Source organism: Aspergillus brunneoviolaceus, assembly GCF_003184695.1.
Source record: "Aspergillus brunneoviolaceus CBS 621.78 unplaced genomic scaffold BO95scaffold_44, whole genome shotgun sequence".
Classification (NCBI taxonomy): Eukaryota; Fungi; Ascomycota; class Eurotiomycetes; order Eurotiales; family Aspergillaceae; genus Aspergillus; species Aspergillus brunneoviolaceus.
This window is the reverse complement of record NW_020290774.1, coordinates 238,376-260,725: the sequence shown is the minus strand read 5'-3', so window position 1 is coordinate 260,725 and position 22,350 is coordinate 238,376. Positions and strand designations below refer to the sequence as shown.

The window sequence follows — 22,350 nt, the reverse complement described above, 5'->3', positions numbered from 1 at the left end:
TTTCTCCACACCTCCACTTGTCAGCTCACATCTCATGGGAAACATTTCACCATTTGCAACGGCTGGTAAATACAGTACAGAATCTCGGTAGCCTCGGAACCCACCCCTGGATGATAGAGGGCCAACAACCCTGGTTCTCTCCTGATGCTATCGATGCCGTCATAAAAGAACGTCCTAGATCGGAACGCTTTCAGTATGCCGGTGGCATTGAATATTGCCCTATGTCAATTATAAACTGTAGCCAAACTATCAACCCCAGTTTGCCATCACAAGTGTCTTGGCCTGCACTTCCCTTGGTACATGCACAGACCGTACAGTACAACTTGGAAGTTTATCCGGACTACCTTACCCATCTTCCGACCTTCCCCGCGCAGTTGTATATACGTCAACTCACTATCCTATAAGATGCATGATCCGAGAAATTACCAGTCACACTTCAACCATGTGCCGGGAACGTCAAGTCCATCAATCACCCAAATTAGCTTTCTGGAGCACATCCCTCTTGCGCTCTCCCCTGCTTGGCATCGATGTGCGTGGCTATAGAGAACAAACCAACCCATCGGAAGGCAGACCGATCTCTCCGACCACAGGCCTCTCTCTCTCTCTTTTGGTCGTCATCCACTCACCGCAACATTCCCGTTCACTCACAACACCACCGGCGCTTAGCAACTGCTTATCAGCCTTTCTTCTAGGCTCTATCGCAACAGCTTTGGACATGACTCAGTACCCTGGAAGAGGACCCCCGCGCGTTCGCAACGCCAAGGACGAGTGGCATCGACCACGGTCGCGACCAGTCCCGATGGCACTGAAGGGCAATATGAAGGATGTCGGCAGTAGGAACATATCACCATCACCACCAGCGACCCGTCCAACGATGTAGTACCCATGCAGCGACACAAGAATAGACCCACAAGCCCATAGCTCACAACACCTATGACAGGAATCAGGATCCTTCGGAGCAGAACCATCGGCTAGATCGAGGTCTTGACAATCCATTTGGCCGAGCGGTGCAACGCTCTCATCAACCTAACAACTTATCCCATATAGTTCAAACCAACGAAGTCAAAGCACAGCAACAGCCTTCCAACCACCCAAGCAAAACCCACTGCATCAAGAATGACATAAACGTAGCAGCACCCCCGAACTCAAAACCACCACCAACAATCACTTTGTCGTCCCTTCCACCATCTTTAGTACCATCCTATCCCGCCCGGCTCAGACGTATGCACACCATACGGTAGCATAGGTATATATCCCAATGATCGACAAAACAGACCCCCCCCAAAAAAAACTCCAACGTCTCAAGCACAATTGCCCTTAAAGTTTACAAACCAGACTAGCGGTTGACGGGTACGGTAGTTACACAGCAGGTCTGGACCGCCATTCTCTCCTGGGTCGAGATTTTGAGATTCGGCCCAGGCAATAATTGCTTCTTCTTGTCTCTGTGTCTTGGCTCCCATGTCATATGCAGGGGAAAAAATCAAAATTGGTCGGAGCTTGAAGCGTGAGGGGCCGATGAACTGACATGTCGATGTTTCTGTTTTGCGGTAACTGGTTGGGGATTAGGGTTTGGATATTGGTTTTTCTGTGACGCAATGGGGGTTCATCTGGGGTTTATCATATGAGGTCATCTCTTGGGGAGGCGGGGGGTGGATGGAGATTGATGGTTCAGGTTTATCCGGGTTGGATATCTCTTTACTTGCTGTTCTTGTTGGTGAAGGATTGTGGGGGAGTATAGAGTATGGTAAGTATATGCATCAAGTAAGATTTGGGGATTTGGTCATCTCCCTCTCGTCGGTTGGCAGCAGAGGGGTGTTGAAGCAATTGAGATGATTAGGCTGAAAGTTTAAGCGCTGCTTGATTTCCATCTAGAGGGCGGGTCGAGTGATATTTCCATTCTTCTGAAGTCGGCAGCCCTTTGTGATTATCAATCTAGAAATAGAAACCACGTGCTTTTGCCAATTATTGGTCCTACGCTACAGGCCCTAATTACGGACTTCCACTGGACCTCGGCCCTGCTTTGAGAGGGGGAGGGGGGTTTGGATGCGGAGAATGACCGGTCAACAGGCAAATTCATACGCCTAAACAAGGTCGACACACAGCAGATAGACTACTTCTTAGCCAAGCTGGAGGGGACGGTTCATGGTGATTAAATTGCAAATAGCCGTTATCTATCGTTTCCAGACCGTAGCAGGTACCCTGCCTTTATATACTTCAATTCTATCGATCATGCATATCACTAAGCCTTGCGGTGCATAATTCCCGGAGAAGCCTGGTGAAGTATGCGTCAGCGCTTGTCATCTGGGTCCCCAAGTTCCATGAACTTACCTGGTGGCTGGGGAAGATCAGCGTATCCGCGATCACAACGTTCTCGCGCCGACCAGCGGCAAACACAACAACTTCAGCGATGTCATCGGGGGTGAGGGGTTCGCAGCCACTGCAACAGAGCACATCAGTATATCCTTGATCTCATTTGTGTAAACAATCTCCAGCTGGGGATATCATACGCGTAGACTGCATCAGCCTTCTCCTTGTCACCGTAGAATCGCACCACGGAGAACTCCTGTACAGCACAAACAAATATCAGTAAGATTCAGAACGAAGACCACTATGGAGCTCTCAGGCAGACGACTCACGGTTTCCACCTGACCGGGGTCGATTTCGATGATGCGGATTCTCGTCGCAACCAGCTCCTTTCTCAATGCGTCGGTGAAGGACCGGACGGCCGCCTTCGTGGCACAGTAGATGCTTCCGCCGGGGTAAGGTTCGCGGCCAGCAATGCTACCGATGTTGATGATATCGCCGCGACCGCCGTCGGATCTCTTCTGGAAGATGGGGAGAATGGCCTGGGTCATGTTGATCAATCCGGTCACGTTGGTTGAGAACATGACGTCGATATCCTGAGCGTCGATCTCGGGGGCCTTGGCGACACCCTTGACAAGGCCGCTGATTCTTGAGTGTCAGCCAGGCTTTTGTCTCACTTTTTTGCCTGGGCCATAAATGCACAAGGCCGAACCTTGTCCAGGGAGAGGGGCGTAACGTCGACTCACGCATTGTTCACAAGCACATCGATCTCCTGGAACTCGGCGGGCAGAGACGGCACGAAGTTCTTAATCTCCTCGGGATTGCTAACATCCAACTGCACGGGGAGGACCTTGACACCCTCACCGACTTCCTCCTTGATCTCCTGGGCGAGCTGCTTCAAAGAGTCGATGCGACGGGCCGTCACGATCAGCTTCAGGTCCTTGGGCGCGGTGCGAGCAAACTCCTTGGCCGTACTGCGGCCAATACCGGACGAAGCACCGGTGACCACGATAGTCTTGCCCTCGAGGCGCTTTGCCATTGTGGAGGCCATTGTGCGTCTGATGAAAGTGGGCTGGATCGCGGACTGGAACGGGGTTGATCGGGTGAGTGGGGTGAATGCGGAGATGTTCCCGGGGGAGGTCGTCAAGGGAAGCTGTCGCAGGGATCTGGTGGAGGTGAGAAGAGCTCGAAGCAGACGCATAAGGCAGACTTTAAAGAAATGAGTCAGAAGGATAACGAGAGATAAGGGGGGGGCTCAGTTGGCTTTAAATGGAATCGAAGACGGCCGAACGTCGGCGTTGCGTGCGGGGGAATCCGTCTTTCGCGATTTCGGCGGGGGCCCTTTTTTTGAGCCGGCTGAAGGTCGCCCCGACACATCGGAGTTCCTTCCCCGATACCCTGCTGCACCGCATACAACTCTGCCGACTCGAAAATCTGCTTGCTGGCTGCAGGACAATGTTGGTCATCGCGCAGCAAAACAAAGCCATTGTGGTCTACAAGCACTCATGAAAGTTTCTTTGTCATTCTCTGATCCCAGCCTACCACATGGAGACAGTACAAAGACACACAACTTGAATGCCGGACTTGTCTAACTCCGGGGTTCCTCCTCGTGCCTTGCATGATATCATAACATCATAACCAAGCAGTACTTAAGATGAGCCCATAGCATGGTCAGAGCTCGGGATCAGATCTAGCGACCTACTATCTACCAGCGTTAGCACTGACATGTGGGTGCAAACACACCAACAACCGGAATATATTGCTATCCCAGCCATGACTTCGAAGTTTCTCGATCCTAAAAGCCTTCGATACGATAACTGCGAACGCGAACAGATCGTAATTCGAAAGAGTACCCAGAACCAATTGTTGCATACAACGGTCGATGTGGCTGTCCAAGTTACCGCTTCTATGCATCATCAAGGAGAAACGGGAATGGCGGTGTCAGTCATGACATAGTAATGACCTCTCCTTAATGATAATCACCATTCCGCGGTTTGGTTTCACTGACCACCCTTGTCTTTGTCTGACTCAAGACAGACGCTAGAGCCTGGTTATAAATATTCAAAAGGTGAACACTTCGAGTACTGCGAGGAATTAAACGATTTAGCGTCTGATCGCCAACATGGATCCTCAGGATATTAACTTCAGAGCCAGAAACGTAAGTGCTATGATGTCTAATAACCATATAACGAGTTTTACTGAACTAGAGGAGACCTACAGGAAGCTCCTCGAGCCTGGATCGCCATTCAACTGGATGGATGAAGCTTCGGATGACGATATGACTTCGAGAGACGAGATAAGCTCTACCAGCTCGACAGAGACACTAACAGTGTCAGACGAAGTGCTCATGCACGATTTCGATGAAATGGATTTCGACAGGCCCTTAGAGAGTGAGAAGGAAGAGGTATCTGCTGGCACCAGCATGGATTGGAGTGCAACCGAGGCGAATGATGAGTCAATTAAGAGGAGTCACGCTATCCAAAGGGCTTACCAGAGTCTCGGCTACAACCTGAATAACTTTCACCAAAGCCAGAGTCTAAATACTGATGGTCATGGCATGGAGCTTGAAGAAGCAGCACGTAATGACTATGGGGGATTGGCCCCTTCACCGGCCTTTAGCGAGGACGTGGAGAGCGCCGAGGTAAGGCTCATCAGGGTCGAAATTGACCATGAATTCAGTGCTCGTGAGGCCTACATGAACCACGTAGACGAGTCCGAGTCAGTCCACCACTTCAACTGGTTTGGGGATCCCGTCCCACAAGAGAGCCGGACACCACCGGCGATCTCACTCTTCTTCCAGCTAACCGACCCGAAGGTCCCCAGAGCTGGGGATGAGCTTCGCCTTAAAGCCCTGATGAAGAATGCTATGGTCTACATAGACCCGGTAGTTGTTGATCTCGAAACTAGAGGACAAAGACTTCCAGGGACGATCACTGACTTCATTGAATGGGCATCCAAGCTCACGTTCAGGTACTACAGCCCACACGGTTGGTGGCGCAATGATCCCAGGGTAACCAACGATGAGTGTTTGCAAGACCCCGGCAATCCTTACGACTATCTGCTTGAGGACTTTGGTGTAGCTACTGGCTTCGTACAGAATAATAAATTCCCGTCGACCGGGGATTGGTTCGAGAGGCAACGATCGCGGCTCGCCGAGCTTGAACAGACGGGTCAAAACCGGCACTTCAGGAAGGAGAAAGAGAAGTCTTGCAAGCCCTCGCCTCTTAGGGAGTCAATCACTTGTGAGCCTGATGAGGCACCTCCCCAAATCACCGCCTCGACGGACAACTCGCTCGAGAGCTTCCCGACTCGAATGAGGATTATGAGCAATGTGCCCCAAAGCGGTGCTAAAACTGGCCTGCGACAAGATCCGCACAGCCCGGACCTTTACACCTTGACCTTGCTACCAGAGTTGTCAGAAGAGGAGGATGAGCAGTCCAGTCCTGAGGGGGGGTTAGGCTTTGAACTGATTGCATGAAAAAAAGCTGATGCCGAACGTAGAAGTTTTAGTTCCATACTGGATAATGATAAAAAAAAAGGGTAAATGATAGAGTGCTGTGTGCTTCTTTTCCATTGTAAGAAAATCCAATTCGCCGAACATAGAATGTGTAGATCATTACCCTGTACTGTTGTGATCTGGCAAACAGTCAATTCAAGAGTAGAATGTTGCTATTGTTCTGATTGTTGTTGTTCCACAGCCCGTGGATCGTCAGGGATAAACATCGCTTGCTGTCTGTCCGTCGGCTGACTGACACTGACTGACCGCTTCGTCTCCCCCCTTCCCCCTTCTGTCACTGTTTCTTTCCTTCCTCCAGCCAGCGATCATCGTCCACTTTTGACAGTGGCCCCAGAGCCTGATTATCTTCTGCCAATGACAGCTGGCTCATGGGAAGAGAACGGTTCGGTGAGCCCAGCGGCTTAATTGACTGCGGTGACATAATTGACACTGACCGGGCCATGCCAAAACCGCCCCCCACGCGACGATCCTCGAGTCGAGTTTCCTTTCGAGCTCGACGCAGTGCAAGGCTGTCAACACCACCACCGACCACCGTAATAAGGAGCCAAATCAGTTCAACAGCTCAAGAGATCTTGTTCAGACCAAGCTAGGGACACTCTGCCAGCCATTCAGCGAACAACAAACGCTCCCCAAAACCTACAGATGCACGAGTCAGTGAGTCTAGTGGGAGCGTACGTTTATTTATCCCACGGCGTTCAATAATTATGCAACACCATTCAGCCATCTCTATTGACCAGACTAGGCTAGAGCCTCGCCATCTCCCAGGAAGCCTTTGTCCTCATTGGACAGTGATGGGGTACTGAAAAGCCTTATTCCAAGCCATGTACATCATTTGCCAAGTCTTGACAATGGGCGTTCATACCAGCTGCGTGGTAGTGCAATCCTTCGCCGTCTCTAGCAGTGATAGCGCCGCGCTATCGACGCCTCATCCCCCTCTTTTTCTCCTGGGACCTGCATCTGAGGCCTCATTGTTTATTGATGATCACCACCGAATCTTTGCGTCCCAGCGTTCCGGGAAACCCCCAAAAGCACTCGAAAGTCGAAACAGGACATAATAATGAATGCCGACAGCGGATGCTAGGTCGTTGCCCCAGAAATGATGTATGTCATCTTCTGGGAACCCGACCAGAAGCATTTCTTTCACGAACGTGGGAGATGTGCTGGGGCCGCACGAGATTTCTCGCCCACGTGTGGTGGCGGACCCTTGATCCTGCAGAATCGAATTGTTCCAAGCGCTGTCGCATTTTCTCCTCCTGGAATCATGTTCGACATACTACCCAAAATCTACCCAGACCTTACGCGATAACAAAGACCGCTACTTACAATGATGGTGTTCCTTCTTACCGCAGGCGCACTGATTTACAGTTTTCCAACGGCCAAAACAAGTCCACGACCTCAGCTTGAAGGCACAGCAGAATTGATCAGACCTAAAGATTTTAGATGAATCAGGAAACACTAAGTCCCATATGATCGACATTTTATGACTTGCTTCTGGTCCACAGTTCTAACGCCCCCCTTGACACACAACTCCCCCCCTCTTCTGAGACAAACGTAGACACCGGATTTAGCTGCGGGCTAGGTAGGCCAGGGATTGGAATCGAGCGAGGGCCTGCAGAGTAAATCGCGCGCGGACACACAGTCTATCGAGGTTTGCAGACGAAGGTTCTCACCATCTGCCGATCAACCACTGGACAGAGAATGGTCTCCTGCCCTGGCAGAAATTCCCCGGATGGTCGCAAGCCATGGAAAATTAACCATGAAATTTATCAACGTCTAGAGCAGTATTGTCCTAAAAAGGCTATTGCTGTCGAAGATCGCGGCCACTTCGGACACTAGAGGCGACGCGCTCCACTGTGGTGACAATTGGTGCCTATCATGACCCAAATGTGTTCAGAGGACAAGTGCTCGTCAAAGCACCGCACAGAAACCGCCATCACAATCGGCAATGGTTCGCCAACTTCTCGGTCGGCCTTGGATAGACCGGGTGCATAGCATTGTTGTTGATAAGCGGAAATTATCAGCCCTGTTGGCCGGACTGGACCCTTCTTATGGTTGAGACTCAAGCAGAGTCCTCGTATTGAAAAGAAAATAAATATCGCCACTCGCCAAACACTCCACCTCTAGGATTTCTGACTGGTCATAATATGGAAGACTAGTTCTGACCACGAGCAAGTGCAGGCGCACGATCATACCACTTTAGCTTGCAGTAGGAGAAAACTCTCTTGCCAGGCATGCTAAATCCACACCGGCGCGATCGGGTATGATGATTCGTGCCGCGATCTGAAACCAAGCACATGAATCATGCATTAACTTTCAGAGCAAGGATAGTGTGGAAGACTTGCTTAAGATGTGACGAAGATTATCGATCCCCAACTGATCTTCTAGTTGAGATTGCGCGAGAATTGACCTCGGATTCGTTTAGATTGATGGTCGTATACTCAACATATCGACATTCAACTTGAAACGAGCAAATAATCAGATTCTTTCTCGCTGTGGAGCGGAGACTGACCTCTCATGAACACTCTCTTGACCGCACAACACTTGCCGAGCAGCACTAAACCGCACAGGGCAGTTATACAAGAGAGTCGAGTAAGACTATGGCGACGTTCCATGGATCGAAAGCCCGGAACGAGGCACCAGTTGACAGGGCGGAAGGTGCCAGAGAGCCATCGATTCTGGGTCTGCTGCTAAATACGCATCGCCATTGACTAATTTTCTCTGCGAACCTCGTGCCTTCCTCCACCTTGCCCACGACACCGGTGGAGCCCGACGGCTTAGTCGCATAGATCATTACTACAATCTGAATGGCACCCCCCTCAGCTCCTAACCACATCCCGGACAAGACCGAGCTCAGGTCGTTCACTCGACAAGGAACAATGCTGCCCATCAGCCCTCTTTCAGCTTCTCTTACGCTATTGAGTACTATCAAACTTTGAGCCAGTGCGGGGATCGTCTCCATAGGCCGAGTAGTAAAAGGAACTGTACAAATAAAAGCCATGTCGTTACCGCACCGGTTCCTTCCAACTAAACTCTACTGCAGACGCTTCGACCAACCCACCCACTCTCTTTTAACCCCATTGATCTCCAATTGAACCCATGCGGTCTACCTCATCCTGATATCTAGGTTGCGAAACCTGGAGAGGGCATCCTACTTCACCTCGTCGGACATTCAGCAAGCGGGCGCCACAGCCACCTATACTCAGAAAAACGCTCTTTGCTTACAGCTCCCACCCCACGGCCCTACCTACTCGATTCATTCCCTCCACTAACCACAATCAAACCAATATGGACATAACCAGAGAACATCTTTTGTTTCCCAGGATATCAGGAGATGGTGCAGAACGTGGTCAACGAGCACTGGTGGTGACAGCCGTGCTCACCGGCTTTTCAGTTGTTATTGTCGCTATGCGGATGTATGCGCGTCTCGGTTTGATGAAACTGAAGGGTCGCGAGGATTACATGATTCTCATATCTCTGGTATGCCTCTCTGGACGACGTGATTGGAGTTCGGACATTTACTGACATGCACCTGGCAGATACTGGCGTGTACATACCTTGGCCTGGTTGGTGCTGGTAAGACCTCAGAGCTTGTCACACCGAGCGACTCCCATCTAATATACTCCAGAGGTACACTTCGGACTTGGGATACACTCTTCCCAGCTTCCAGATCGTATTCTGAAGGAGCAGCTGAAGGTAAGGCGCTTGAGCGTGCCACGCAGACCGAACTAATAACTAACAATTGGTTTCTTAGCGACTATGGGCTGCGATCCCGTTCTACAACGCCAGCCTGATCTTCACCAAGTTCTCCATTCTTTTCCAATACTTGCGAATTTTCCCCGACCGCCGTTTTCGACTGGCCTGTTACGTTGTACTAGGCATCGTGGCTACCTACGGAACGTGGGCGGTCGTCAGCGGCTTCTTGAACTGCGTGCCGGTCTCCAGATTCTGGGATCGCACTGTTTCGGGGTACTGTCTCAATTTCGAAGCGATCTGGTTCTTCAACGCCTCTATGAACATCGCCACCGACGTGACATTGCTGGTGTTGCCGATGCCTCTTTTGTCGCAACTGCAGCTTCCGCGAGCGCAGAAGTTCGCGCTCATGGGTGTTTTCGCTATTGGTGGACTGTGCGTGTCTTCCAACCTACCAATTCAGTTTTGAGTTTGTGGCTAACCCATTGTATAGAGTCGTTATCACTAGTATCCTGCGTCTCTCCTCGTTGCGTTCTGTCGCCCAGAACAGTGACACTTCCTGTGAGTAGTCCCCTTCTATCGACCTGGCATCACTGTCCTTGCTGACAACCATCATCAATCAGGGAGCAACGTCGGCGCCGCCTACTGGACCGCCGCAGAATGCAATGTCGCCATCATCTGCGCGTGCCTGCCCTTCCTCCGCCCCATCGTCAGCCGCCTCTTCCCCAAGTTCCTGTCCACCAACAGCTACAACCGCTACACGCGCAATCCCACCGTGTCTGTCAGCCGCATGACCGCCACCCGCATGACCGCGCAGTCCCACCGCCACAAGGTCGAGCTTTACTCCCAGGACCGCGACTACGACATGTACACCATTGACGTCAAGTCCGGCGAGGCCAGCCATGTCGGTGCAGCCGGCGGTGCCTTTGGTGGCATTGAAGTGCGGACGGAGATGATCCAGGAGTCGTCGCATCACGGCGAATCCACCAGCCAGCGCCGATTGGTGGTGGATGTATAACGATCTATGCTTTACTATCACTTTCGCTTACCCTAACGATCTTTTTGTCTCACTATGTTTCCCAGCCTCGGATCTCCGGACTTGCCTACCCATGACTTCTCTCTTTACTGTCTCACATATACCCCCGCGCTTCTTTCTTTTCTATTTCTGTGACTGTCAGCCGCCGAGAGATCTTGTATATTGCTAATGCATAGAAGGCTAATCGTTAATGAACTATCATGAACCTATTGAAATGTTTTATTCCGTTGCTTGCTGAGGATGTTTACCAGACCCAGTACTGTGCACGTGGCTCAAGGTCGATTCAAAAGATATTACTGGACTGTAGACAGGTCCACGCTCGACGCTATCTCCTGCTGTCCAGAGTACAGCTACTATCCAGCAGGTGTAGACTGAGTTGTCCCCAGCTTTTTAGTCGTTTGTTCTAATCCAGCCCAGCCGCCATCCGTTGTAGCAGGTCTCTAACCGAGCGATTCCAATCTACCCACCAACCCACCACCATCCGTACCATGCCACAGCGTAACCCTTATCCCCAGCTCAGTCTAGGAAGGAAGGATGCGGATGCTCCCGCCAGTGTCGAAGTTCATTTCTAAATAGATAGAGGGGCTTTGCGAGCCTGGAGGTAAGCTAGGCTACTCAGGCTACGCTACGCCAAGCTAGCCAAGCCTTACCACTCAGACTGATATACTAATAATCACCGTACAACCTGGCAAAACTCAGAATTTTACGTCCTCCTTCTATCCAAGGAATCTCACCCCTCCTTTTGTCTCTTTCTCTTGCTCAATTCATCTCATACCCCGGTTCCTTCCGATATTCTGTCCGATATTCGATTGATTTTTCTACCCCTAATTTCACTTTCCCTGTAATGTTCCAGACTGCGAATAACTACCGACTAACCCGTTCTTCTCTCATTGATAATGCATGCACTGCAGGGTAAGAGGGGATAACAGGCTCAATACGTATACCCTCGAGCTCGACGATCGCGTGGATCAGTGTGTTAACACACCCGAGTACAGTACGCTGTCCTGTGCTTTCGGGATAACCATGGTAAACGTATACACACTGCAGATTGCGGGTGATTTGCCTCTCTATCGATGAGAGTGAAACAGATAACTACAGTGAAGCACTGCACTACCTACAAACAAAATCCGTTGTGGATGTGCATCAAATACTTCTGGGTACAGTGAGTATTTCTTCCCCGGCTACGGTCATTGCGCAGGATTTATCCGCTCCAGGGATCAGGGGTCTGTTTGACTGGGTTGGTTTTCTCGGTTGAAAATGCTTGTGTGTTTGTCTATGTTTTTGTTTGGGTCCTACGTGAATCAGTGCTCTTGGAGGATATGAAGCAAAGCTGCCGAGCAAGTCAAGGCCATGCAAGCCGGAAAGTAAGCGATTCTTCAGATTTCATCTATCATGCATCATGCAACGATCCTTTAGTCTGCCCACAAGTGTATGCAAGTTTCGTCATCTTTATGCTAGTTTGGGGATATCAAGTACAGAGGAATGGCCGGTCAGGGCGCCCTGAGAACGCCTGATGATGAAGACAAGGCGGAGATATTATGTTCATTGCGGGTCACACTGCGGGGTGAGGCAGCAGAGATTTATGCATGTGTCCGTCTGGCGGAGGTAATGTATCGAATCATTGAAGTATAGTGGTATCATAAAGAGTTCAAAAAGTCGGACTTCTTCCGAAGATCTTGTCTGATGTGAGGTATAAAGAAGATGGGGAGGAGGACGATGATGATGATGGTGGTGGTGAATGATAGAACCACGAACAAGGTCTAGTCGCGTCGCTAGTAACATGCATGAAGCACTCATATGCAAATATGCAGGTATGCAGGAGGGTATGGTGAAGAAGAAAAAGTAAGCAAGGGCCCAACGCTCTAAAAGGCCCCAAACACCCAACGCGCTTGATAATGCAATAGCCAGAAAATGGTGCCATGTATCGAGAAAGTAAATGGTGGTCGTTAGCTTCGTATGCGTGAGTGGTAACACTCTGCTAATTTTGAATAGAATTTGGCAAATGGTATGAGGTGCGTGTGGTTGATCTTAACCGGCCCTGGGGGGGTTGCGACTTTTTGACAGTCGTATGCTTCGTCGCAGCGTGGCCTTGGGCTCTTCACTAGGTTCAGTCGGCTGTCGACTAGCGGTTTCTGTAGGAGCGGAAGCTGCCGTTCGGAACTTAATCTTGAGCTTGGGGTCCTTCTTCGAAGCATCGGTGCCGTCGCTGGCTGGCTCCGAGGAGGAACTAGTTTCGGTTTGCTCGGGGGTCGTGCTGCCGGTGGACTGCTTCTTGGGTGCAACTGTGTCAGGACTAACCCGCAGTCGCAAAGAAACAAGATCGTTCTGATCATCTCTGAAGGCAATTCCGACGGTCACATCGGGAAGAATGCGTCGTTTATTCTCCCGAACCCGCGTGCGCCGAACGGCCGGCCGGGGGTTCTCTTCAGCTTCGCTTTCATCCGCGGAGCGTTTGCTGCCCGTACTGAATGGAGATGAAGATCGCGAAGACGGCTGCAGGCGCGACTTCATGATAGCCTTCGAGGTGGGCGCATCTGCTTCGCTACAGTTGGCGTCTTCGCCGATCAGGTTGATAAAAGCCCGGTCGATGTTACCACGGCACTGTTGCAGCATGCCTACAATGGTCTCGCGGTCGTATTTGCCCCCGAGACCCTCCTGGATGGCCGAGATTTTCCACGGGGTAGCCACGTCCACGACAGTCGAGCTGGCGGAAGAAGCTTCCTCCTGACGCTCCTTGTCAATGGGTGCTATAGAAGGTGGTCCAGTATGCGGCCCGCTCGTATGTCGGACCGACGAATAATGATGAAAATCCTACGCGGAGGGTTAGAACGTCACCTACGCCATAGTGTTTGTGTTACTTACGTGAAATGCGATGTGCACTTTCTCTCGATGTTCATCGACGGGCGCGTGAACATCACGGAAGTTCTGGATTCCATACATCGTGTAGACGTCCACATCCCTCTTGAAAGATTGGCAGAATGCCTGGATCTCTTCAGCGCCACCCCAGACGCCTTTCTTTCGCGATTCAGCCACTCTGGTGTCGAAGCTACGCTCCTTATCCCGGGCCGAGAGGGGCGCGGGACTGGCTGATGACGAGGAGCAATAGGTTTGCCTGGCTGCTTTGGCTGCTGCGCGGCGTGGTGCCCTGCGTTCTCCGCCAGCCGCAGCTATGAAGCTCATGAAGTAATCCTTGTTGGCCAAGATGTGATCCGCGAGACGAACACGGATTTGGTCAGCGTGGAGGAAGTCGCCGTACAATTGATCGGAAAGGGCATAGTACAGGCAATTGCCTACAATTGACGGTCAGAAAACAGGGCACACTAGAGTAGGAGCGCCAAGGGACAAGCTAGCTGGCCAATGGCGGGCAAAGAGCAACGTACCGTCGCCCTCGGTCGGGAGCGCATAGAGCCCTAGCTCGTTGAGACACGGAATCTCCAAGCATTCGGCCTCGGCGGCCTTTTGGCGCGTACTTCTAGAGGATTTGGAGGGCTTTGGTTGTGGTTGAGGTTGATTGCCCACCGACTCAACGGCGGGAGTACTGGAATAATGCTGACGGGGGGCCGCGACTATGGGCACAATTCTGCCACCGTTCGGAACGTCCGCCATAATTGGTTATAGTGTCTGCTCGACGAGATGCACTCATTTGGGGAACGAACAACAAGATACAGAGAGGTTCGTCGAGCAGAGAGAGAGAAAATAAGAGATGAAGAATGTGGGGAGGGGGAGAGGGAGGAGAAAAATAGTCACTATTGATATAAATGAGGAGGGAGAGGGGGAGGGGGGGTAGAAAGGGAAGAAAGTGTTATTCAGGCAAGGAATAAAGTAGAGAATGGTAAATGGGAAGGAAGAAAAGGCGGGAGGAAGAAAAGCAACACACGATCTACGGGAGTACACGCGAGACTTTTCTTTTCGGACGGCGAACTGCGGAGGAGGCGTCTGTTATGCTCGTACGTACATCCCTCTTACCAAAGGTTTTTTTTTATTACGCTCCGGGATCAGAGGCGGTGAGCTAATAATCAACTCATGATTGGGTCATTCACCGGGGCGGTAGTAGTCGATGACGAAAGGTATACAAAGCTATTACTAGGTGGTTACCGACCTATAGTAGTAGTACTCCGTACTCTTCTTCAATCGAGTCTTTTTGCGCATCCGCGGGGAGCGGTCACTCCAGCCCAACCCTGAATCGGTCAGAGCCATGCGATTGCTCCAAGCTTCCGGTTGTGAACATATTCACCTCTCTTCAATGAGGGGAAGCCACCTCATTCAGACTGTCTGCCCACTTTCAATGCCCAGAGGCCTGAAAGACCCTATCGGTAACGGGCTCTGCAGATCGGTAATCAATCCTTACACACAGTCCCCTCCCCACAACACTCTCCGAGTCCATCAAATGAGGACGCGTTCCTTACTGTAACTTACCACGTTCGTCCATGGATTGCGCGCTTCATTCATCCTCAAATCCGATCCCACAACCGAATAAGCGTGATGAATTGAGAGTGCCCTTGACCTAGGAGGGAAATCTTGGAGAAAGCACTTAGGCAGTCAAGCACTCAAAACACACCGCCCAATTCACATAAAACGGTTAAACCGCGATCGCCCCCCCCCGACGCGACTCCGCTATTGGATCCTTCTGCGTTGTTGGTGCATGAAGTGACCTGTCGGACGGTCTATTGGCAAGGACTTGGATGTCTGTAGTAGCAAGGCTGCAGAACACGGACATAACTGCACATCATGGACGTGAGCTGTCAGCGAGTCAATGGCTCCGTTCCTGGGCGAATGGTTGCCAGATCGATGGCAGTAGGTGTCACGCTGCTTCGCTGACCAGATTGACTTCATTGCTTTTCGGCGAAGACGGCTGTCCACTCGGTCCGTGATCGGACTCCAATGGTAGTGCTGCCAATTGATCTAGTGGAGCATGGGGCCGTTTTGAATGGACCCTGCCTGTGCTTTGAGCCTTTTGATCGAGTAGTCACATCCTATCTTAAGATGATTGGCAGGAGAAAGACTGTGCTCGCGTTTTGCAATCTTTCTCGAGATATGACGTCAACGCGATTGAGTGCGTGCCGCCTAAAGATCCCATCGAGACCTATCCTATCCAGTCTTGATGCCTGAGGACGGGGTTGTCGCATTCCGGCTTGGCGGGCAGCCCCCCCCAGTCTTACTCTACCTAGTTAGTCCCCGGCTGAGCGGGGGTGACTCTCTCTTATCAACCCGGACCGCATCCCAATTGCCCGCATGCGATAAGCTCTGTTTGTGCAGGGGAAGTGTTAGTTATCATTCCTTAGTTAACTGACTCACAGCAACTAAATAATCGCCTATTTATCAGCCTACTCTCGTAACACTCCTTTGGGATACGCCTTCCATTGACTCGATAGACTCACCACCCAACAGTAGCAGTTCCAATGGCGACCAACAAGATCGTGGTTCTGGGGTATGCTTGACCCCGCCTGTTGTCTGCGGAGCTCATACTGATCTCTGGTCTCAGAGCCGGTGTGTCTGGATTGACCACTGCGTATCTTCTTTCGAAGGACCCCTCGAATAGTATCACCGTCCTCGCAAAGCACATGCCTGGCGACTATGATATAGAATATGCCTCCCCGTGGGCTGGGGCCAATTATCTCCCGTACGTTCCTTCGCAAAGAATAATGATGACAATGGAGTCCAGCGTACTGACTGAACAAATGGCAGTGTGGGCAAGCGTGGAAGTGACCATGAGAGATGGGAGCGCAACACCTGGCCAGCATTGAAGGAGCTGACCGAGAAGCATCCCGAGGCAGGACTTCATTTCCAAGGCATGAACATCACTTATCCCCCTCCCCATCCTGCCATTGGAGTTAACTCGCCTTCAGAAACAATCGTCTACAACCGCACCAAAGACCAAGGATCCGCAACCGGGGACTGGTTCTCCGAGCTGGTGCAAAAGAACCCCTGGTATAAGGATGTTGTGCCGGACGTGTGTACCCTTGAACCCACCCCGATCCCCGCCAGACAACCAGGCTAACGAACCCGGACCAGTTCCAAGAGATCCCCGCCGACCAGCTAGCCGCGGGCATCGACAACGCCTCCAAATTCACCTCCGTCTGCATCAACACGGCAATCTACCTCCCCTGGCTAGTGGGCCAATGCCGGCGCAACGGGGTGGTCTTCAAGCGCGGCGTCCTCAAGCACATCAGCGACGCTGCTAGCACTCCCCACCACCACACGGGCCACAAGCCCGACGTGGTCGTGAACTGCACGGGGCTCGCGTCCCGCACGCTCGGCGGCGTCCAGGACGCCAAGCTCTACCCGGCGCGCGGGCAGATCGTCGTGGTGCGCAACGACCCGGGCCAGATGGTGTCGATCTCGGGCTCCGACGACGGCGAGGACGAGGTCGTCTACATGATGACGCGCGCCGCGGGCGGCGGCACCGTCATCGGCGGCTCCTACCAGAAGCACCAGTGGGACCCCCTGCCGGACCCCAACCTGGCCGTGCGCATCATGAAGCGCGCCGTCGCGCTGTGCCCTGCCCTGGTGCGCGACGGCCAGGGCATCGAGGGCCTGGACGTCATCCGCCACGGCGTCGGCCTGCGGCCCCTCCGCGAGGGCGGGCCCCGCGTCGCCGCCGACCGCATCGACGGCGTCGCCGTCGTCCACAACTACGGTCATGGCGGGTTCGGGTACCAGGCCTCGTTCGGCTGCGCGGAGGAGGCCGTCCGCTTGGTGCAGAGCTCTTTGTCCGGCCGTGCCAAGCTTTAGCTTACTTATGCGAGTACTCGCGATGGGCTTTCTGTGTATATACTTGCATGTTTGCATGTAGATCCAGGATCAAAGCATCTGTCTATCTTCACGAATAATGGATCTCGTAGTGAAAGACCGTAGATCGTCTTCACGAAAGTGCCAAGCTTCCGCTTTTGCCCCCGGAACAACATCTGATCGCGAATAGGCCCGGGGCGGAGGTGGGGTTGAACCGGGGGAAGTTCTTGTTTCATGATGACGCCATCATCGTCCGCGGAGAAATCATACGAGCACAATCAGTCCCGGTTTCCCCAGACTCACACTCCGTAAAGACGAATGCTTTGGACCAAAACAATTTGTATAGTTAGCATTGTTGGGCTATCACGCATCTTCCTCTCCTACTTCTAACTAAACGAAATTGTCTTTCTATTGTTACCGCTCACTGAATATCTAGGGTTTAGGCCGCCGAAATGAAGTACAAATCCCCGCAGGTGGAGGACTATCCCGAAACCGAGGACGGCACGCCCACCATCCCCCCGAAGCGCAAACTCGATCAGAGGGATCTTGGTGATGAGTTGGGCACTGGACAGGCTAGCGCTGGTGTTGAGAGGGAACGTGACCAGCCGCCTAGCAAGGTTGTCAAGAAAGATGCGGGGATAGGGGATGATGCTGAGGAGCAGGTAATTCAGGATGTGGCGGAAGAGGAGGATGATGGGTATGATGGGCAGGTTGAGAGTATTGATGATGAGGAGGATGAGGATGGTGCTTTGGAGCAGGATGATGGAGGTGATGAACAAGAAGAAGAAGAAGAAGAAGAAGAAGAAGAGGAGGAGGAGGGGGGAGAGGAGAAGGATATTGATCAAGAAGAGGATAAATCAGAAGAGCCCACTCCCGAAGAACCACAAAGCCCTACAACGATCAGCAAGCCGAAGCTGCAAAAAGCGGTCCAAGACTACGGGCGTCTCCCGCTCTACGGGACAACAATTGCGGAAGGAACCCTGCATGGCTCACCAGAGACGCTGCTCGCGATGGTCATCGATGCGATGCTCAAGTCGCGTCCGATCTCCCATGACCTTTCGCAGCGCGCAGTCAACCATCTCATTGAGGTTGGTTTCCATGATATCCGCAAGCTGAGCGAAAGTAGTTGGGAGGAGCGGGCGATGGCCCTGAAGGACGGTGGCTACAATCGGTATCGAGAGCAAGGGGCGACGAATTTGGGGGAAATGGTGGAGTTGATCAATGATAAGTATGGTATGTTTTGCGCTCCTCGAGTCGCATCTGGGTGATGATTTTGGCCTGAGCTAAGCTAAAGGCACATTAGAGGGTGATCTCAACAACCTATTGAAGAAAGCGAACAATGACCGGAAGAAGACCCGGCAGCTCATCAAGGAGATCAAGGGTCTCGGGGATCTAGGGGCGGATCTCTTCCTCAACAATGTCCAGAGCGTCTGGCCCTCGATGGCCCCGTTCCTGGACGGGCGCAGTCTGGAGACGGCTGATAAGGTCGGACTGGGCACGGACTTGGAGGCGATCTATGCGGAGCTGGGGCGCGACTGTGTGAGTATGAGCCGTCTGGCTAACGGACTGTCTGCTGTCAGGCTTGAGAGGAAGCAGGGTGATCTCATGGCGTTGTGAAGATCTACTGTACTGTACTGTGCTGTACTTGCACGATTTGTGCACGCGTCCACTGGGCGAGGAGTATGGCTTGACATGCTTTGAGCTTTGCAGGAGTATTAGAAACCCGGGTCTGTCATGTATCACAGACTTGTGACTTCAGCGTTGTACAGCGCGTGCGGACATTGTTCAATTATCAGATATTTATCGCATGGGATCTGAAAACGCCCTATCATCTCACAAAGCGGATATCATGGCAACCTAGCGTGAGGTATGACGTCGACGGCTGTAGCGACGCCCGACTGTCTTGAACCCATGATAGTGGGAGTCTTTTAGTCATTGAGTAGTGACAAGCAGATGTGCATGCAAGCCTCATTAAAAAAATGATTTTCTTGCCAACATGAGCCACCATTCACATATGAAAATAGCTGGTAGCTGATTTCTGACAACCAAACATAGCCTGGTTGCAATCTCGCGTGGATGCGATCAGATCCGGCGATTGCTGAGTCATGGGTAAGGTTGGCCTTGGCGGACCCGCAGCTTGCGACAGCGCGACAACTCGAAAGAGCTTAAGCCTCAACCATCTCTCCGATCTCCCTTCCGCACTCTCCGTCTCCTTCATTTCCTTGCTGCTGCCTGCTCAGGACTCTTAGCTCCAAAGGTGAGTCTGGATTTTTCTTGATACTGCTGGCTGCGGGTTGGAGTCAAGCTCACTGAGTCGACTATCTTTCATCTAGCCACTCAGGTATGACTGATAGGCGACAACGGCTCGTCTCCGCCGCGGCCAGGTTCACCTGAGCGTTGAATTCCAACTAACGTGATTGCTCAATAGACACTCTTCCCTCTTCCCGATCTTACTCGGCTGCTTCTGCCACTAGAAAGAAAGCTTCACCACCATCGAGTATATACGCAGTTGCGTCGACCTAATCGCGAAAATGGATCTCTCCAACATCTTGTACGTCGGACCCGTTTCCAGACTCCATCATCGTCATCACCGCAAGCACAGCAGCTAACGAGACTCTTACACCCAGCCGAATCGTTAACATCGTCGTTGGTGTGCTCATGGTCCTGGGTGGTATTTCCCAGTTCTTCCCTGCGTCCATGAGCTCCATCATTGTCGGCGTCTATGTGATTATCTTTGGTCTTCGTAAGTTTCACACCATCACCACCATGCAATAGGGCGAGACTAACCGCGATGCCCAGTCGTTGGTGGATTGGAATTCCTGCCGAACGTCCCCGACTACGTCTACCGCTACGCGTCCTTCCTTTTCTCCTTCCTGGGACGTGGTGGCTGTAAGTTTGCGCTGCGTTGGAGATAGAATCTTTGTATGTGTTTGCGCTAACATCCGGAATCAGTCTACATCTTCGTCGGGTCGATCATGTTGCACGACAACGTCCTGCGCTATATTGCGGGCTCCATCGTCGGCTTCATCGGTCTGGGATATATTGCCCTGGAGTTCATTCCCTCCATCGAGCCTCCGTCCAACATGCGCGAGACCGACCAGGGTTGGGGCGCTGAGCAGGTCTAAGCATGGTGCGCGCGTTGCGGGAACAGTCGGGCGGTGTGGCCTCGTGTGATCTCTGCACACGTGCTCGGACAAAGGTTGGTGCTACTCAAATCCGCAGCCGCTGCCCTTGTCACCACGAACGGGCAAGCGTCGGGGCCATGTCAGTCCAGCCTGTTCGGAGTCAGACCGTGTACGGCCGGCGGTAAAGCGATAAATCTATCTTTATCCCTCTTATTTGAATGCTTGATGATCGAATGAGTTGCGACGAATTGAATATGGGCATGCGAACGGTTGCGGAAGTTGGGGGTGAGTGGAATAGGCGCAGTGAGCGCAGCGGTTTTATGGACCAAAGCCACACTGTGCCAATAACTCTAGATATATGGTATTTTCTTCCCAGCCCTCAGTGGGTGTCAGATATGTGTGTACTGTACTGTACCTGGGTATCTTTTTTAGGTTTGGGGTTCGGTGATTTATACCAGCATGGAGAGGACTTTTTCTTTCTCTTTTTCATTCGGTTTCTTGTTCTGGCTGTCAATACCATTAGCCTTGCAACTTCATGTAAATGACCCAGCTCTTTAGACGGTTCTTGGTCGAGGTCTGAGCGCTGGCACTATAACCTGCTATAACTATCACGGATTGTTTGCTTTCTTGGTTCCAGGTCCCCTCATGTGATGATGGCATCTCTCCCTAGAAAGACTCACGAGTCCTATTCGGACAAGGACCCCGGCATATCCGAGACACCATTTGAGCTGATTTCCCGCCTCTCGAGATGAGGGGTTTTTGCGCCTACCCCGGAGGTTTGCTGTAGCCAGCCATGGTAGGCCGGATCGTCTGATGCAGTCAAAATCTTTCGATAGAGGTACTCATTGGATTTGGTATCCGGGTATCAGGACTCCGCCGAACTTGTTGCTCATACTCCGGGCCTTGTCGCCGGGGGCGATGAAGCCAGCTTGGAAGGTACTGTAAGAGTATTGTCCGCAGCAAACCAGGTCTGTCATAGGCCATGTGCTTTTCGGGTAAGCTGGACATGCCCCAGAAGTCGTGGATGTGACTCATATCACCAGGAGCGCATAAAAGACATGCTCATAGGTGTGCATTACTAACCTATATCGAATCCCTTTCTTTGGCCAATAGGCCTCGCACTCAGTGTTCTAGAATACCATGCCGATCACAATGAGTTGTCCATTGGCAAGGGTACTTTTGTCCGGAGATTAGCTGAGCTGATCATCTTACATACGGAGGCAGAAAGTCGGTCTGGCAGATCGATTGTGATAATCAATCTCACGGCCCCTTTCACAGACCACGTATCCGAACATTGTTACACATCAACCGTAACATGTCCTGTGTTTGCAAAATACTGCGGCGAAACAGCCCATGATCTACCCCTGTTGCTACCCTGCTGCCTACATGGACTCGACCTATCTTTTTTGCCTAGAACCGGGAATGATCGGGCGCTGGCTGCATGGTGATTGACGGCTCGATTTCAACTGATCACTCCGCCTTTTACCCTGACTGACTTAGTAGAAAGCAATCCAACGCCCATCAAAACTCTCGACAAGTTCTCAAACAAATGAGTCCAGTACCATCCAGACCACCGAAGTACTATCTGTACTCGTATGGACATGGATCGTCGCATTGAGCTGAAGTACTGGATCGGATATCGCTTACGAAGAAACCTTAATTGATTGCTGCTGCCTTCGTCCCAGATTCAGATTCGCCTTGCGTTTTTGTAACCAGCCTTGTAGACAAGACACCCTGCTGAGGCAGCACCACATGGCTGGGCGCCTACGTAATTTTGACTGTTCCTCTCTTTACCCTGACATGGATCGAGATTTGGGGTGCAGGCAGGCGAGTTAATTAACCACTTCCAGCTATCCCCTCCCCCAGCCTATCGCTTTCGAAAGGCTGTGATCGTTACGCCTCCCCCACATAGCCAAGGCAGATATTGGGCGATGGCTGACAGCCGATGT

At 51.8% G+C, this 22,350-nt stretch overlaps 7 protein-coding genes across 7 annotated transcripts; 4 read left to right on the top strand and 3 right to left on the bottom strand.

The window, feature by feature from the left end:
• Positions 1 to 2,136: 2,136 nt before the first annotated feature.
• BO95DRAFT_444118 (oxidoreductase, short chain dehydrogenase/reductase family) lies at positions 2,137 to 3,605 on the bottom strand. Its single transcript, XM_025586814.1, has 5 exons — positions 3,051 to 3,605; positions 2,637 to 2,946; positions 2,508 to 2,563; positions 2,329 to 2,437; positions 2,137 to 2,272 (listed from the first exon to the last, which is right to left on the bottom strand). The coding sequence occupies exons 1-5, from the start codon at positions 3,341 to 3,343 to the stop codon at positions 2,240 to 2,242; spliced, it is 801 nt and encodes a 266-aa protein (XP_025441011.1). The 5' UTR covers positions 3,344 to 3,605; the 3' UTR covers positions 2,137 to 2,239.
• A 739-nt stretch (positions 3,606 to 4,344) lies between these two features.
• On the top strand, positions 4,345 to 5,782 carry BO95DRAFT_515528 (uncharacterized protein; the record flags this gene model as incomplete). The annotated part of the gene is made up of 2 exons (XM_025591760.1): positions 4,345 to 4,462; positions 4,517 to 5,782. Exons 1-2 carry the CDS (start codon positions 4,427 to 4,429, stop codon positions 5,780 to 5,782), a joined length of 1,302 nt encoding a protein of 433 aa, XP_025441010.1. The 5' UTR covers positions 4,345 to 4,426.
• A 2,556-nt stretch (positions 5,783 to 8,338) lies between these two features.
• On the bottom strand, positions 8,339 to 8,963 carry BO95DRAFT_173875 (uncharacterized protein). Its single transcript, XM_025580839.1, has one exon. It carries the CDS (start codon positions 8,817 to 8,819, stop codon positions 8,394 to 8,396), a length of 426 nt encoding a protein of 141 aa, XP_025441009.1. The 5' UTR covers positions 8,820 to 8,963; the 3' UTR covers positions 8,339 to 8,393.
• On the top strand, positions 8,861 to 10,750 carry BO95DRAFT_416388 (PTH11-like integral membrane protein). Its single transcript, XM_025584386.1, has 6 exons — positions 8,861 to 9,298; positions 9,358 to 9,394; positions 9,447 to 9,514; positions 9,573 to 9,946; positions 10,005 to 10,072; positions 10,135 to 10,750. The coding sequence occupies exons 1-6, from the start codon at positions 9,107 to 9,109 to the stop codon at positions 10,527 to 10,529; spliced, it is 1,134 nt and encodes a 377-aa protein (XP_025441008.1). The 5' UTR covers positions 8,861 to 9,106; the 3' UTR covers positions 10,530 to 10,750.
• A 1,709-nt stretch (positions 10,751 to 12,459) lies between these two features.
• Positions 12,460 to 14,264, bottom strand: BO95DRAFT_173855 (OTU domain-containing protein). The gene is made up of 3 exons (XM_025580838.1): positions 13,928 to 14,264; positions 13,410 to 13,837; positions 12,460 to 13,358 (listed from the first exon to the last, which is right to left on the bottom strand). The coding sequence occupies exons 1-3, from the start codon at positions 14,151 to 14,153 to the stop codon at positions 12,576 to 12,578; spliced, it is 1,437 nt and encodes a 478-aa protein (XP_025441007.1). The 5' UTR covers positions 14,154 to 14,264; the 3' UTR covers positions 12,460 to 12,575.
• Positions 14,265 to 15,788: 1,524 nt separating this feature from the next.
• On the top strand, positions 15,789 to 17,279 carry BO95DRAFT_515525 (FAD-dependent oxidoreductase; the record flags this gene model as incomplete). The annotated part of the gene is made up of 4 exons (XM_025591759.1): positions 15,789 to 15,975; positions 16,030 to 16,167; positions 16,233 to 16,497; positions 16,560 to 17,279. Exons 1-4 carry the CDS (start codon positions 15,947 to 15,949, stop codon positions 17,277 to 17,279), a joined length of 1,152 nt encoding a protein of 383 aa, XP_025441006.1. The 5' UTR covers positions 15,789 to 15,946.
• A 1,007-nt stretch (positions 17,280 to 18,286) lies between these two features.
• BO95DRAFT_454220 (TVP15 family protein) lies at positions 18,287 to 20,401 on the top strand (the record flags this gene model as incomplete). Its single annotated transcript, XM_025588256.1, has 5 exons — positions 18,287 to 18,509; positions 18,580 to 18,844; positions 19,904 to 20,019; positions 20,076 to 20,165; positions 20,229 to 20,401. The coding sequence occupies 5 exons, from the start codon at positions 18,287 to 18,289 to the stop codon at positions 20,399 to 20,401; spliced, it is 867 nt and encodes a 288-aa protein (XP_025441005.1).
• Between the last annotated feature and the right edge of the window lie 1,949 nt (positions 20,402 to 22,350).